The sequence below is a fragment of the Meles meles genome, chromosome 5 (genome assembly GCF_922984935.1).
Source record: "Meles meles chromosome 5, mMelMel3.1 paternal haplotype, whole genome shotgun sequence".
NCBI lineage: Eukaryota > Metazoa > Chordata > Mammalia > Carnivora > Mustelidae > Meles > Meles meles.
This window is the reverse complement of record NC_060070.1, coordinates 7,486,063-7,502,418: the sequence shown is the minus strand read 5'-3', so window position 1 is coordinate 7,502,418 and position 16,356 is coordinate 7,486,063. Positions and strand designations below refer to the sequence as shown.

Here is a 16,356-nt window from a genome sequence, read left to right as displayed (position 1 = left end):
TGTCCCTCCCGGGAGCCATTATCAGGCAAAGCAGTCACCCAAGTCGGCCTCCTTTTTAAGGATGTTCCTCCTCCTGCCCAGGGAACTGATGCCACTCCAGCCTCCCCCTCCCTTAGTGGGTAAACATGCCTTGAGCGTCCAGCATCTCTCCAACTGGTCCACTTTCTCTGAAACAGGGCCCCGTACGCCCATGTTAAACTCAGAGGGCTGCCTCATTAGAAAGCCTTCGATGCTCTCTCTCAGCACCCAGGCCTAGGCAGGCGCCCTGCAGCCCCGTCTATGGGATAAATGTTCCTGACTCAGGTTCTTAATGCTGGGAGGGACTCGGAAGGTCATCTCAACAACAACTCCATGCACACATTGCCCTGCGACACATTGGCCCCTGAAGGGAAGTTCTCCCAGCTCCTCGGGGTTCACAGGAGGGGCTCAGCGTTTCCCACCTGCCTTGCTGTTTCCAGACAGCTCCTGTCCTCACAGGTCTTTGACCGTGCTGTGGGTGCCTTTCTGCACATGCCCGACTCCTTCCTCCCAAGACTGTGGGCCACATCCAGTCCCTCCTCCACATAGTGTCCTGCAAGAAATGACACAGCTATGGCCCCTCCCAGGTGGGTCTTTCTCAGACCCTAGCGAGTCCCCTCCCACATCCCTCCACCCCCCCAACCACGTTGTCCTCCTCCCCCATTCCAGGTTATCAGAGCTCTTTGGAGGACACACTCCACACCGTCTGGCCCACGCCTGCTGACTAAGTGCGTCCTAACAGCAAGAATGCCTTCACCCTACACTTTTATAGCATGTGAAATTCTCTTTCTCTCTTGTACAAGTGGAAAAACAAAGGACCTGTCACCAAGGGGGTTAGGCCAGCACACAGGAATCCAGGACACACAGTTCCCAATGCAGCTTCCTTTTGGGAACAGCAGAGCTGGTCACTCCTGCCCCAACTCCGTCCCATGGCCCCAGACACAAGTCATGCAAATAAATCTACCCAAAAACAGCTACACAGGGACTATGAAGGCAGCCTAAGAATGGGAGAGAAAACCACTCGACTCAATGGTTTCCACGGGATGGCCTCTGTACACGGCGACAGATGGGGGTTTTGTATGTATTTTATGACATTACAATAAAACACCAAGGCACTTCTAGCATTTTTTATTCCTTCAAAACAAAATGTGAAGGTGAGCGAATACTTTTAATTCCTTTCTGAAGACCTGGGAGAGCCTGGCCTGAGAAGGGATGCCTCAAACTGTTTGGAAATGTTTCCTCTCCTCTCGACCCAAGATCAGCTGAAGTAGAGGAAATGAGGGGCTTTGCCGCTCGTCTTCCCTTTGCTTTGGAACTTGTGTCTATGCAGCCCGTTTCTCCCTTGCCTCAAACTCTGTGCTACTTAAATTCTATCTCCAGTATGCTGGGACCGAAACCCATAGGCTCGGGCAGTGGTCTTCAAATGCTTTGGGATTGTTTCAGTAAAAAATTCAATATGTACCATTAGCACATGCAAATTTTGTGCTTTATAAAATTCATAACATATTTTAAGTGTCTTTTATCTTATCCCTGTATAATGATAAAGGAAACATAAATCCGAAACGTGAATTTCTCTCTATCCCCTAACGGCCTGTCTTGTTTACCTCCTAGGGAATACCCATCCCACTTTGGAGACCACACACCATCGTCTTATGAAGTTACGAGACACCAAAATCAAACTTATAACCTAATTTGAAAGCTGTAACTTAAGTCACAAGTGAAATTTAATGCTTATGAAAACAAATGGGAACCTTGGCTGAGGAGTAATTTATTTATAAACCACATCAACAGCTAAGATGCCTTGCTCAAAGACGAACATCTGCTCAGACAATTCAGGATCACATGTGTATTACCAAATTTGCTGTTTCTTTACTATCCTTACTTGAAATTTGCACTCACGTAAAATATAAAGTAATTTCTTATACAAAGGATTATATGTGTATGTGGGTGTGGCTATATTTATATATCCCTCTACTATGCGTAAAACATATATGCACACACACGTACCCAAACATACACTTAAGATAACAGAAATGATGCTACTCAAGTTAAACACGGCATCCACTAACACAGTGACATTACTCTTAGATACTTTAAGGAAACAGTCAACAAAACCAAAAGACAACCGACAGAATGGGAGAAGATATCTGCAAATGACATATCAGATAAAGGGCTAGGATCCAAAATCTATAAAGAACTTATGAAACTCAACACCCAAAGAACAAATAATCCAATCAAGAAATGGGCAGAGGACATGAACAGACATTTCTGCAAAGAAGACATCCAGATGGCCAACAGACACATGAGAAAGTGCTCCACATCACTCGGCATCAGGGAAATACAAATCAAAACCACAATGAGATACCACCTCACACCAGTCAGAATGGCTAAAATTAACAAGTCAGGAAATGACAGATGCTGGGGAGGATGCGGAAAAAGGGGAACCCTCCTACACTGTTGGTGGGAATGCAAGCTGGTGCAACCACTCTGGAAAACAGCATGGAGGTTCCTCAAAAAGTTGAAAATAGAGCTACCCTATGACCCAGGAATTGCACTACTGGGTATTTACTCTAAAGATACAAATGTAGCCATCGAAAGGGGCACATGTTTATAGCAGCAATGTCCACAATAGCCAAACTATGGAAAGAACCGAGATGTCCATCAACAGATGAATGGATAAAGAAGATGTGGTAGATATACATGTGAATATATATATATATACACACACATATATATCTCCTATGCAGCCATCAAAAAAACCGAAATCTTGCCATTTGCAACAACGTGGACGGACTAGAGGGTATTACATTAAGTGAGATAAGTCAATCAGAGAAAGACAATTATCACATGATCTCTCTGATATGAAGAATTTGAAAGGCAGGGCAGGGGGTCGTGGGGGAAAGGGAGGGAAAAATGAAACAAGATGGGACTGGGAGGGAGACAAACCATAAGAGACTCTTAATCTCAAGAAACAAACTGAGGGGGGTAGGAGGTTGGGAGAGGGTAGTTGGGTGACGGACACTGGGGAGGCTCTGTGCTATGGTGAGTGCTGTGAAGTGCGGAAGCCTGACGATTCACAGGCCTAAACCCCTGAAACAAATAATACATTACATGTTAAAAAAAAAAAAAAAAAAGTCCAGTGCTGCCTATCAAACTCCATTTCCTGAATCAGTTACGTGAGGTAAGACCATTGGGATAGTGGATGTGCTTCCCGTCTCCAGGAGCATCAAGCAGAGAGCGGTGCTATTTCTTGATGAATGGAGCTGATAATACCCGCTGTGGTCAGATCGCAGACCCAGTCCCTTTTCCCCCTAAATAAACAACGGTGCTGGTACAAAGAGCTAATTTGGCAACAAGCTTTGTGTGGGAAAGGTCTGCAAAGTAAAAAGCCCAGTTCTCAATCCGATGGTTTCCGCAGCAGAGGCTGGCTGTGGGGAGCAGCCCACTCACTCGGAAGGGAAGACACTGCGTCTGAACCAAGCTGGGCAGGCACCGTCCTTGATCCCTGACACTACAAAAGCCGGGCACATGGGAGCCAGGACAGAATGCCTCCCTGAGACTGTTTCATTTGCTATGACTTCTTTATGCAAGACAAAGAGAAGGAAGAGAAGATGGATTGCCCCCTTTAACAGCCAGAGAGCTGGTTACTAAGACAGACCCAAGCATTGCGTTATGTGTAAGCAATTCCCTTTCCCTGACTTCTGAGACCTTTCTCCAGGTTTGAAGGGCCGTTTAATTCTATTTTTCCCAGGCAGATGGCTTTGGTGGTTAGCCAAAGCGGTTCTGGACCTGAATAGTGTACTCAAAGTGATAAAAATAAACGCCAGTTGGAAATACAAGACAGACAGGATCAAAGAAGAGAGCAGCCCCCGTCTCCATTCATTGGAAGATCCGCATGTCAATCATGGCTGGCCGCGCGTGGGCCCACCCCCTGTCCTCCTCATCTGCTGTTACCAGCCCCACCTGACTCATTGGAAGTCCCTGACTTCGAGAGGTAGGAAGAGGGGTTCCTGGGATTGGTCCATGAATGAGAGCAGGGCAGTCTACCCGCATCCTCTCTGTTTCCTGCGCTACCGGTAAAGCAAGCCCGGGTGGGTGAGCCGAAGCCGGTGAAGGCGAGGAGGGAGAGGAAAAATCCCAAGGGTCCACACATGCCGGCGCCGCAGCCTCCCTCCACCGGGAAGCTCGCAGTAAAGCCCGGCTGGAAGAGACTTAGAAAAGGAAAGTGAACTGGTTTTCCCAGGCTGTTGCAACAAAGTATCCCAAACTGGGGTGCTTACCACCCACAACACTGCCTCCCAGTTCTGGAGGCCAGAAGCCGGAGATCACGGTGCAGACAGGTCGGCTCCCCACGGGGCTGCCGTGCAGAATCGGCCCCAGACTGCCCCCCCTCCCCGGTTCCTCTCCCGTGTCTTCACATCGTTTCGCTCTGTGCACGTCTGTCGCTGTGACCCAGTTTCCCCTTTTATAAGACACAGTTCTAGGGGATTAACGCCCACCCCACTGATCGCATCTTAAGTTTTTTTTATCTTCAAAGACCCTGTTTCTAAATCAAGCCACTTTGCCAGGCACGGTGGGTGAGGATTCAACCCATAACCCCAGCATATGGCTCTGGGGTCACGCTTCCCTCTTACTGCCTTTCTATGGGCTCACTACTGTATTTGCGATGGGGTTTATTATGTTGTACACAGGTCTGAAAAACAGGAAAGCAAGGTGTGAAAATCGTCACCCGGGTCCCCAGGACTCTGGCCACACCCCACCTGTATTGCAAAGGGCTCCTTAATATCGTCCCCCTCTACTCCTTCCCATAGCCATTCTCTATTTAGTTCTTCTGGGTGTTTGGGGTTTTCTTGGTTTTGTTTCTTTATAAGGCACACTCATTGTATAAAATATAAGACATTCAGAAAATATAAATGCAATAAAAATCATCCTTAATTATAATTCCTAAAAATGGCACTCCGATAAACTGATTTCCCATCCGTATTTGTCAGGTTGGTATTTTACTCTATACTTTGGCATCATGCTATTTTTACTTCATATTATATCCTTGGGGTGTAACATGGTTCAAAGAAATAATGACCCAGCTGGGTATCTGTCTATAGAAGATTATGTGTGAACAGATTTTTCAAAAGGAACAAATTAACAATTTCTCAAGGCACATTTTGAACAATGCTGCTCAGAGCAAGACAAAAATAAATCCTGACGTAAACTGATGTTCACGGTGCTTGGAATCCCCGAGCATGGATACTTGGAGTTCGTCTATGGTACTGGGGGCTTCGAGCCCACTGCTCACCCGTCCGCCTGTCCTCCCAGCCCAGTGAGGCTGCTGTGGCCTTGTCCCTTTGGGCCCCAGTCTGCAGACCCAGGTCAGTCTCAACATTTGGTAGGTGCGTCTCCTTCCAATGCGGGATGGCCTGAATAAACCAGCATCCCTTGGTGATGCTAAGACATGCTTTTCCCTCAGGCCAGACCTCCTTTCCTCTTCTTGCCAAGTTACTGCAAAACCTCCCCCTTCCGTCACCCCTGGCCTGTGACGTTGCTTCAGTAGAACATGGACCCTTTCACGGGACGGACAGTCTCTTCCTCTGTGTTCCCTGTGTACCTCTGTCCTAGCTTTTATCTCCTGCTCCACAATGGTTTGGGTCCCACGTCTTCCCCACGAGGCTGAATCCCTCTGAGGGCAGCCACTGGGTCCCCTTCCTTCCTCCTGGGGCTGCGTCGGGCCTCCGGAATGAACGCCAATGCTGTGTGTGGAAGAACACTTGGCTGAGCGTGACAGGTGCCCGAGTGGGTCACCCGGGACCAAGGCAGTGAGTCACATGCCCGGGGGTGATCCTAGCAGAAGTCTGCTGGACATTAGCCGTGGGTGTTAAAACTCTTGTCACGTACTCTCTTTGCTGTAGAATATGGTAGAAAAAAATGCATTTGGGGACCTCAGCTCTCCTAATTACTAGCTGTATTTATGACCTTAGACCCATCACCTGACCTCTCTGAGGTTCAGTTAATTAAGCCACAAAATGGGGGATTGCCTGCTCGGGGTGATTATGGGCTTAAACCACGTAACGGATACGGAAGATTTAGCGTGATGCCTAATGCATTATCAACACCAGAGACTGCAGGGACTGCGATGATTAGGAATGAAAATAACTTCCTCTTGTGAGTGCATTTCTCTTTTCCTTTCTCCGTAGCGCCAGGGAACGTCACTCACTATAGTCCCCAGGGGGACATTTGGCCTCAGCTCCGGAGCCGGACTCCTCAACCCCCAGGCCACGCCAGGTAGCACTGCACTCAGGAGTCCCAGATTGAAGCACAGCCGCTCTACGTCCTGTGTTGTCCTGGGCCAGGAACCTCCCTGCCCTGCACGTGGTAGGGGCTCCACACTTGTTGGAAAAGTCGCCGGCGGGGGGGGGGGGGGGGGCGACTTAGCGGAGGGTCTCGGTTGCTTGACCCTTCTCCTCTCGTGGATCCAGTCTGGACTCTGTTGTCAGCACTTGGGCTGACAAGGAGGCATCGTCCTTACAAACAGAAATTAGGAGGACAAGACGCTCTTTGCCCGTTCGCGAAAGCACTCGGTAAACATCACGGCGGACGTTGTGGAATCTGCGGGTCAGGCCGTCAGAGGGCGACGCCAGCCACGCTTGCGCTCCTGAGAGCTGGGCGTGGGGAGACCAACACATTTCGCGTGACAGCGAGGAGAGGAAGGGCTCTCCTGAGAGAAATCGCACCCCCCACCACCCCGTCCCTGCTCTATTCAGGGATCTGGGCTTTGCCTTCGGGTCCGATTGCTAACCTCCAGGCAGCGCTGCGGCGCTCATCACCAGTCTCCAAAAGCCCTTCCCTCTGACTGTTCATCGAAGCCACCATCGGATCACACAGCTGCAGGGAAGGGCAGAGCGCCAACTGTAGGCTTTCCCGCTTATGTGGTCCTATACAGCCAGTTATCTGTATGCTCCGGGAGGCGCCCACCCCCTGGGACCTGCTCAGGCCGCGCCAGGAGACCTTTGAGGACCACGTCCAGACTTCGGGCCGCGGCTCCCAGCAGAGCTATCGGCAGCTCCTACCCAGACCCCCCTGTCAGCGGGAGCCCAGACTGCGTGAGCGGGGGCAGGACGAGGGGCGTTGGGAATATTTAACCAAGACGCCTGCTGATGTCCCGGAGGAGAAACTATTGCAGCAAGTGAAGGAGTCAAACCTCTCCACGAAGGAAAACTGAAAACTGTTTTGGAAGCCTTGCCATTCATCAGGCTCGGAGGAGAGACAGGGATCCAGCCAGCTGCCAAGGCAACAGGACATGGTGTTTCTCCCAAGGTCATGCTGGAAAAGGTCACAGCGACCCTTTTTCTGATGGGTCACTCGCCTACCAATGACACTTGCTGGCTGGGTCAAGGATCCGCTTTGACTCAGGAGGATGGAGCTGCCTCCCTGTCCCCAGGGTCTTCAACTCCGCCCACAACCCCGGGAATCCCATGGCTTGGGACGTACCGTTTCTTGGGCATCTTGTACCTTCCAACCTGCCTGCACGCACGTCCCTTGGCTGAGGCTGTTCTGACAAGTTACTGAGCTCGGATCCTTCCAGAGGGGATCATAGACCGACTTCTGCCCAGCTCACCATACGGCTGAGCCCCGCTTCTCAGGTCACAGCTCCGAAGGGGCTTAGATATCCCGGAGTCCACTGCCGATGCCCATTACTATTACAGCAGGAAAACCAATGTCTGGTTCAAGGTTGGACACACGGGTGGTGTGCAGGCGGTGATGACGAGCTCGCTTCTCTCTTCCTGCTCGATTACTGGCAACTACTAGTAAAGTGGCCGATAACCAAGTCAGGGGGAGTGCCAGGGGTGCTGAAGACGGAGGAAACATCTTCCCAAGTGCAAAAACAAAACATCTAGACCCATTATCAGAAAAATCTTGGAATCCTGGGCCATTCCACCCCATCCCGTATACTCAAATGTAGTTCATGTTCTGAAGTTACCTATCCAAGGAGTTACCTGCCCTAATGGGAAGAAAGAAGAGGCAGGCTGTAAGCAGGAAGGCAGACGTTTTCTTTTGCGTCTTGGCACTCCACGTGCCCACTGCCTCCTCGCCAACCATGCAGCCTTGCCCCGGAGCTATGCACTGGACAGACACTGAAAACCAGGAGTATCACAGCCCGGAGGAATTCAACAGGGCAGTTCAGCCACACAGCGAGTCAGCAGCAACAGGGAACTTGGCAGCAAGGTACCGGGGTTGGGGTGGGGATGGTGGCGGGTGAGGGCATTGGGAGTTTCTCCACTTTGTGTGGCCAGCAGTCCTTTCCTGGCTGGATCTCTAAGGTCATCGGCAGTCCTCCCTGACCTCCACTCCAGCCCCTTTTAAAAACTCTGCCATTAATAGGTTCTTTTCATCTTTCTGGTTTGTTTTTTAACCTGCAGTGTCAGAGGGACAGAAAAACAAGCCAGCTAGTCTTGGCCACCTTTTATTAAAAGGCACATCCTGTGCAAAGGAAAGGTAATTCAATTCTGCTCCTTGCTGGGCTTCCCAACGTCCCTTTCTTCCGGCTCCTCCCCTTGCCAGTCTGGCTCTGCCCTGCCGATCCGCACTCAGCTGTCCGGCCATCTTTGCCTTTCCTGCCCCCAAATCTATGCGGAAGTAAAATAAAGCAACCATCCCAAACTCAGCAATCCAGATTAAATATGCTTTCCAAGTGGGATGCCTGATGTTAGTCCCGGTGTCCAGAATGAAATGCTCAGTGCTGTGTGTCTTGCTGGTACATAAGTCGTCTTGGCTGCATTTTGTCTCTGCATGTCACTCACATCACTGTGGCCTTTCCCAGGCGGGCTTCCCCACACCAGGGCTGCTGACTCCTTTGGGTTTAGCTGGTACAACACCAAGCTCTTAACAAACATTTGAAGAGAACGGGATGATGATCGAGCCCTATTAGTAAAATGTGAATGGGAAGGGTGGTCTGAGTCTCCAGGAAACAACTTCTGCCTTTTTTCTTAAAATATCAGTGGCAAATGATGGCTGCTGCTGATTTTCTAAGCTTTAGAGTGATTCATACGCCAGAAGACACAATTAAACCCCACGAACAGTTTTCATCTCAAGTGAGAGAGAGGAGGAGGGAGAAGCCAATAGGAGGAGCCTGGCCGTCTCTTTGTCCAGGCTGCCGAGAAGCCCGCGACCCATAGCCTGTGACCATCAGCGGCCAGCAGTCTGTCTGCTACATGTCCTCTGTCGTCATCGAGAAGGACTCGGTATAAGGAAATCGACCAACCACAGATGGCACATGAAAGGGGAAAGAGGAGAGCAGCTTTGCTGTGGAGCACATGTTAGGGCAACAGAGAAAGAGACTCTGGAAATAGGATGAGCCCCAAATTTGTATGGGACTCACTACAGTGAGGTGCCCACAAGCCGAGCCCAGGCGGCATCACCCTGCCCTTCTAATACCTGCTTTCTTCCCAGGAGCCGGGACCACTCCTTCCCTTCTCTGTTCCCAAGGCTACGAAATGGACCCGGGTCTGCTCAGATGGCCCATGGAAGTTCTGCTCTGGGGCCGTGGGCACAGACCACCGCGGGTGAACCCAAGGGAGCTGCCCGTGGATGGACGTGCTGCCAGGCCTTCCCATGAGGCTGCCCGTCCTCCCGGGTCCCCTGTGCTGGGGACGTGCTGGCGGTCTTGGATGCTTAGTTCCCGAGTTTCATTTGGAATTATTTTAAAATAACTTTATCAGTTTGTGATGGATAAAAATCCATTTTGCTTTCTGACTCTTTTGCCCATCTGAATTTCCACCAGAAGCAAGTAGGCTAAAGCAGACTTCTTCAGAAGAACTTGACATGATCCTGCCCGTAACCTTGGTGTGTCCTCACTATCTACTACAAGCAAAATTCTTGGGAACTCGCATCCCGAATTCTAGCTCTCCCTCTTACTCCTTGACTCCAAAGGAGAAACCCAGTTCTGAACCACCTGGTTGAAACTTGGCTGGGGTTAGACAGGACTAACAGACTTGATTTCAAATTGAAAAATGACAGATTTTGGAATCTCATAGGTGTGTACAAATCACATAATTACAGGCTTCAGTGAAAAGTGCAATCAGCTTTGCTTTGTTAACTTTTGTTTAAGTAGATACCTATTTGCTAGAGTATAAAAAGCCACTCGAAATTGAAAGGTATGGGACGCCTGGGTGGCTCAGTTGGTTAAGCTTCTGCCTTTAGCTTAGGTCATGATCCAGGGTCCTATGATGGAGTCCTGCATGGGGCTCCTTGCTCAGTGGAGAACCTGCTTCTCCCTCTGCCCCTGCCCCCGACCCCTGCTTGTGCTCTGTCTGTCTCTCTCTGGCAAATAAATAAATGAAATCTTCAACAAAAAATAGGAAGGTAAATGTCAGACAATCACCACCTTCCCTTGACTACGCAAACTCTTCTCTTTTCACACAGCTACAATTTAGGCTCAGGCCACCTCCTAAGGCCTCTGCCCTGCTCTGACAATTGTCCCTTTTCCAGATGCCTAAGTATCACAGACCCATGTGAGAGTACGACGTAAGACAAAGAAACTTGCTGTATGTACTCTTGCCTTGAATGGCCGTGCACCCAATATGCATAGACACGTGGAAGAAAGATTCCTTTTTCAGTTATAACTTGCTTCTATGATCTTAGGAATATTTTCAAGACGTATTTGTGCAAAACACACGAACATAGGGGGTCAGCACTGACTCCACATCAGAAAGAGCATCAGACGAATGTGCAAGTTCTGAGTTGGTGAGAGAAATCATGAGTAAGGATGTTTCTATCATTTTTTTTTTTTTTCTCACAAGTTAGTGTCTCGAAGTTTAAAAAATAACTGATTGGATCAGTAGTAATCCATTCGGATAATAATCGTATGCAGCTTGTACTGTTGTGATTCAAATTCAAATTTGGTTGTTTCATTTAAAGGGCTCCAGAAAGATACCAATAATTTCGGGCTCTTGGCATAATGTCACGGAGCTGAGATTTTTAAATTGCTTGATTTGAAAGAGTTTATATTATTTATTTATTTATTTATTTTTAATTTTTTAAAAGATTTATTTATTTATTTGACAGACAGAGATCCCAAGTAGGCAGAGAGGCAGGCAGAGAGAGAGAGGAAGAAGCAGGCTCCCCGCTGAGCAGAGAGTCTGATGTGGGGCTCCATCCCAGGACCCTGAGATCATGACCTGAGCTGAAGGCAGAGGCTTTAACCCACTGAGCCACCAGGTACCCCAAGTTTATATTTTTTTAATACATTCATACCTACATCTGTAATTGGTAATGACATACTACATTCTCTACTGTTGAGAATAGGTGAAATTTAAGGCCAATCCACCACAAAATTCATCTCCAGGCATTCCCAATATTCTGATTTATCCCTTTTCATTTGAGTTTTAAAATTCAGGCCAGGAGAATGAGTCATGTTTAAAATAGTCTAGTGTAATCACACACACACACATACACACACACACACACACCCATGTATATAAAAATGGACATATCTAAATCAGGCTGGTGGATTGTGTCAGTGTTGGTTTTCTTGTTGGGACGTCATCCTGGCGGGATGCAAGGGGTTCCCTCCCACTGGGGACAGCTGGCCGAACGCTATACGGCAGCTCTCTGTATTGTTTCTTACCATCCCACATCCATCTACAGTTCTCTCAAAATAAAGAGGTAAAGAAAAGATGCAAGAAAGAGAACACTATGTTATATTGTCATTTCGTTTTAAAGAATACGAGTATGTATCATGGGTCTAGACAGACACTCAGAGACCCGCCTGTGTTCATGTCCACACGTAAGAGCCACGCATACGTAACTATCCCCTTACACACACATATGCTATTTCCGAGAGAGTAACTGAGAAATCGTTCACTCTCATTGTTTCTGAGGGGGAAGACTACAAACCCAGAGACAGAACGCCCGTGTCCTTTCCACGGGAGAACTCCCCTCCGTGCCTGAACCGAGTGGTGGGCTACTGAGTGACGCGCTGAGAAAATAATTTGGCTCAGAGGGAGGACGAGACAGTCATTTCCAACCCGAAACAAACGAGAAAAGAACGAGAAGCGGCTGAAGACCCAGGGCAAGCTCGGGGGCCCCTCGAAGCCCCACGTGTGACCCCGCGGCAGGGAGGATGCAAACAGGGATCGCGCGAAAGCTCTTACGGCTGGAGACGCAGTAGGACAGTCTGCAGTTGATCTTCCGGAACAGCTGCTTGTTGACCGGCCAGAGGAGGAGAGTGAAGAGCTGGATGGTGTTGATTATGAGCCCCGAGGCGATGAACACGTAGCAGAAGACGAGATGGCACAGGAATTGCGACTTCAGCAGCCCGAGGAGGTCCATGGCGTGCGGTTGCTTTTATCCTGACAAACAGATACTCGCAGGAGACTCCTTCCGGAGGGGAAAAAGGCCCAGCACTTGGGAGAGCGTCTAGAATACAAACCAGTGATACATGTTACAAAAAACTGTCTGTGCTTTTAGAGTCAGGAAAAAGAAACCTCTTAAAAAGATGCTCTGAAGCTTCAACGTCTTGTACGTGAGCGGGTTTGTTTGTATTCAGGACTTACATAGAACACACTCATGTCAGGCCCAGTGTCCACCCTTAAAAATGAATAGTCCCTTCAATCGTCCTAACGCCCCGCGAGGTAGTTGCTGCTATTAGAGGGGGGGAACCGAGATCCTAGAGGTCAAGCCACTGGGCCAGGGTTCCACAGCTTCTCCGGAGTCCTCCTGCTCAGCCACTGGGCGGGCCCTGTCCCTGGGGCTCCCGGCAGTGGCTGTGTTTCTGGGCCTTCCCTCCTGCTGCCATCCTTGCCTGAACACCCTCCCACCACCCGCTTCCACTTCCCATCCTCAGATCCCGCGCCCACCACGTGTCTTCTCCTGGCAAGCCTGGCCTGCGTGAGATCGCGCTGGTCCCTGGCATGGGCTCTCCCTCCCGAAGTCCCTGTACTAGCAGGCCACGGGGTGTCCTCTCCTGGACTAGCAGGCCACGGGGTGTCCTCTCCTGGTACTGTCCAGCTGTTTGTCTTCCCACACTGCCCTGTCACTTCTCCCGGGGACACAATTACCTTGAAAATCATTTTCTCCCCAACCACTGGAACAGTCATTGGCACATAGGTGGAGCTTGATTTGAAAAAAAAAAAATATATATATATATATACAGGTGGAACACTTTAACGAAGGTGGGCAAGGGAGGGACTCTGAGATATGTGCAAACACAAATAACCAACGATGAAGGCAAGAGAACCACCCCCATTGCACCCCTGACACACACATGCACACACACACTCGCACACACAGGCGTGTGAACACACACACGTGCACACATTCTAAAATCAGAAAGAAACTCAAAACACGCATAGCAACCAGACTCACAGTCTCCAACCCCAAAATGGCATAATGACATGACTTCACGGTGTGGCGAATCAAGCCTGGGGGAATAGTGTAAAGGCAGGAGGTGCAAATACTCTGATGGGAAAATAAATAAAGCTGAGGCAGTCAGGCATCACAGCCTTGTGCCCCTGCAAGCAGAATCTCACCACAAACTTGCCCAGAAACGAGCTCAAGCTTTAGGATGAACTCCCTACGGTCATAGCTGGGAGACCCGGGACTTCCCTGTGGTCTTTATTAGTAACACAAAAGAATCTATGTCACAGTTCACATCTACTTCACCATTTTAAGCCTCCCATGAATCCCACGAATAATGACTATTATTATCATCCCATTTTTCAGAATAAGAAACTGAGATGACTCATGGGTTGGGTGCTTTGCCTACGGTTGTCACAGACCATAACTGATCGTAGCTCTCAGTTTTACTCCTGAGTTCTTTCTTGTGCACCTGCTTGGGCTGCTTGGCTCCTGGGGTGTGAACCGGGGGTGGGGAGTGTCCTCTTGGGCTGCACAGAGCAGCCCGGAGATGACCCCAAACACAAAAATTAGCGCAGCCTTCACTGAAGTTCAGAATCACAAGCAAGGCTCCAAGTGCAGAATGGGGCTTGTCTGGCCACCCAGACTGGTTTTGAAGACAGTTTTGGGCAGGAGGACAGACAAGAGGTTACGTTCTTCCAGAACATTTACACTTGCTTAGACAATCTGGAAGGTACACAGTATTCATGCATCGTTTCTATACATTTCTGAGGGGGGGAATGAAAATTAACGCAGGCCTGCCTTCTCTGGAGTCAGCTGCGACACCCCACTCTCCCAGAAGGCCTGCTCTCGGGCACAAAGCCAGGCCCCTGCAGAGACCGACGCACCACATCTCTGACCTTTCTCAGCTGGCATGTCCCACAGACATCTCCAGGTTGTCCAGCTCTTTAAGACACAGCCGGTTCTAACATACCCTGCCTCTCGCTAACGAGTAGGCATTAAGCCGGCATGCACTGTACATGCACTTGACTTCAGGAGCCACAGAAAGAGGAGTGATGTACATTGGTTTACAGTTTGGCAGCAGCGATAGGATGATGTTGAATATTCATCTGCTTTATTCACTGTCCCTACATTAGCTACTAAAAGCTTCCATACAATCTGGCCAGAAGAAGGATGGTTCTTCACTAGGATTCTGGGATCTAGGATTTGTGGAGTATTCGGCAAATCCTCTGCTAGGCTGACTTAACACTAAGAAAAGGAAGTCGACTGGCATTGGAAATGCCGGGGATAAAATGCAGTCTTCCTTGGTTTCCAGGCAGGAGTAGGGTGTTACAAAGGAAATGTAAGATTTTTTTTTTCCTTGTAAAAGACAAGAGACTACCATGCCCCTGAATAAAACCCTTACTAGTATCGCATGGAGCGGGGCTCTAACACCATACCAGTGATGGTTCAGGGGAATCACAGGCAGGCGGGTTTTGGGTGGTTTGGTTCTGCCCGCACTTCCTCAAACTCCCTTCCTAGATTGGTGTGGTGGCGACTGAGTGTGGGTTCAGCTCTCTGGGTTTGAAGTTCGGCCATACCTCTTCCTGGTCATGTATCTTCAGGTAAAATCACTCTTCTGGGTCTCTCTTTCTCTATCGATAAAGAGGAATCAAGATTTCAGAGAGGTGGGACCCTGGGGGGCTCAGTCAGGTAAACATCTGCCTTCAGCTCAGGTCACGGTCCCAGCGTCCTGGGATCGAGTCCCTCATCGGGCCCCTGGCTCAGCAGGGAGCCTGCTTCTCCCTCTGCCCCTCCCCCTGCTTATGCACACTCCCTCTCTCTCTGACAAATAAATAAAATCTTAAAAAAAAAAAAAAGGATTCCAAGGATACTAGGATACTATTGCTTTTTTTTTTTTTCAAAGATTTTATTTTATTTATTTGTCAGAGAGAGAAAGCGAGCACAGGCAGAGTGGCAAGCAGAGTCAGAGGGAGAAGCAGGCTCCCTACCGAGCAAGGAGCCCACGTGGGACTCGATCCCAGGACGCTGGGATCATGACCTGCGCTGAAGGCAGCTGCTTAACCAACTGAGCCACCCAGGCACCCCTCTTTTTTTTTTTTTTTAACTTAAACTGATTCTCAATTGTATAGGTGAGAGCAAAATTCATAACTAGCTAAGGAATCATCTAAAAAAGGAAAGGTTAGCAGAGCCATGAGGTTATTAAATAATTTTACTGACTTCGTCCTAGGACTGATTAGCAAGAGACATGAGACTACATTATTTAAGGCGGCATCTACTGGGTGAATATGTGTCGTGTGTCTTAAGTTTGTTCCAGATGGAAGTCTGGGGGACCACCCTACCTGTACTGAATAAAAGAGCTTTTCCTGGAATGTGGTAATCAGCCAATTTAGTGCCATTTGGGGAAAAGATGGCATAAAGATTTTTCCAGTGGTCAACGCAGGTAGAGTGAAAATATTTTAAAATATTTTGCCTCTTTCCCTCTCAGATTGGTAACTACCTAGAATGTTAGGGGGAGAACTTTTCCAGCAAATTCACTTCCGTCGTTTACGTGAAGCAAGGAAATGACAAAGAATTTTATTTTTCAGACGATGACAGCAGTGATCGATGGAGTTTACAAACCAACAAATAACCACGAAGCTGTTGCCCTGTCCTGTTTCTGTGAACAGACATATTTCTTATCATCAAGGGCAGCCGTGAGGAGGCCATGTGCCCGTTATCTGTCGTGGGTTCTTACACAATGAAGAGTCCGATGGGGCCCTCCCCGGCACTCACCCGCCGGCCCTGAGCGCAGGCTCCAGGCACTTCGGGTGCAGAATTCAAGCCCAACCCTACCGGGCGTTCCCTTCCCACCTGTGCGCAAGTGAAACCCAGCTGCAAGTGACCAACACAGGTCAGGTGTGAGGAGGGGACAGAGGGAAGAAGTGACGTGATCGGGGCTTGAAGCACAAGCTGGTTGTGGGTGAGAACAGAAGGCGGGAGCACTTGCCA

At 49.1% G+C, this 16,356-nt stretch overlaps 1 protein-coding gene across 2 annotated transcripts in view; it reads right to left on the bottom strand.

Moving 5' to 3' along the window:
- Positions 1-16,356, bottom strand: part of AGPAT4 (1-acylglycerol-3-phosphate O-acyltransferase 4) — a 116,786-nt gene that overhangs the window by 68,926 nt on the left and 31,504 nt on the right. For both annotated transcript variants that reach the window (XM_046006868.1, XM_046006869.1), the window contains exon 2: positions 12,162-12,426. In XM_046006868.1, coding sequence (XP_045862824.1) covers positions 12,162-12,339 — 178 coding nt within the window. In that variant the 5' untranslated portion in view covers positions 12,340-12,426. The remainder of the gene's footprint in view (positions 1-12,161; positions 12,427-16,356) is intronic.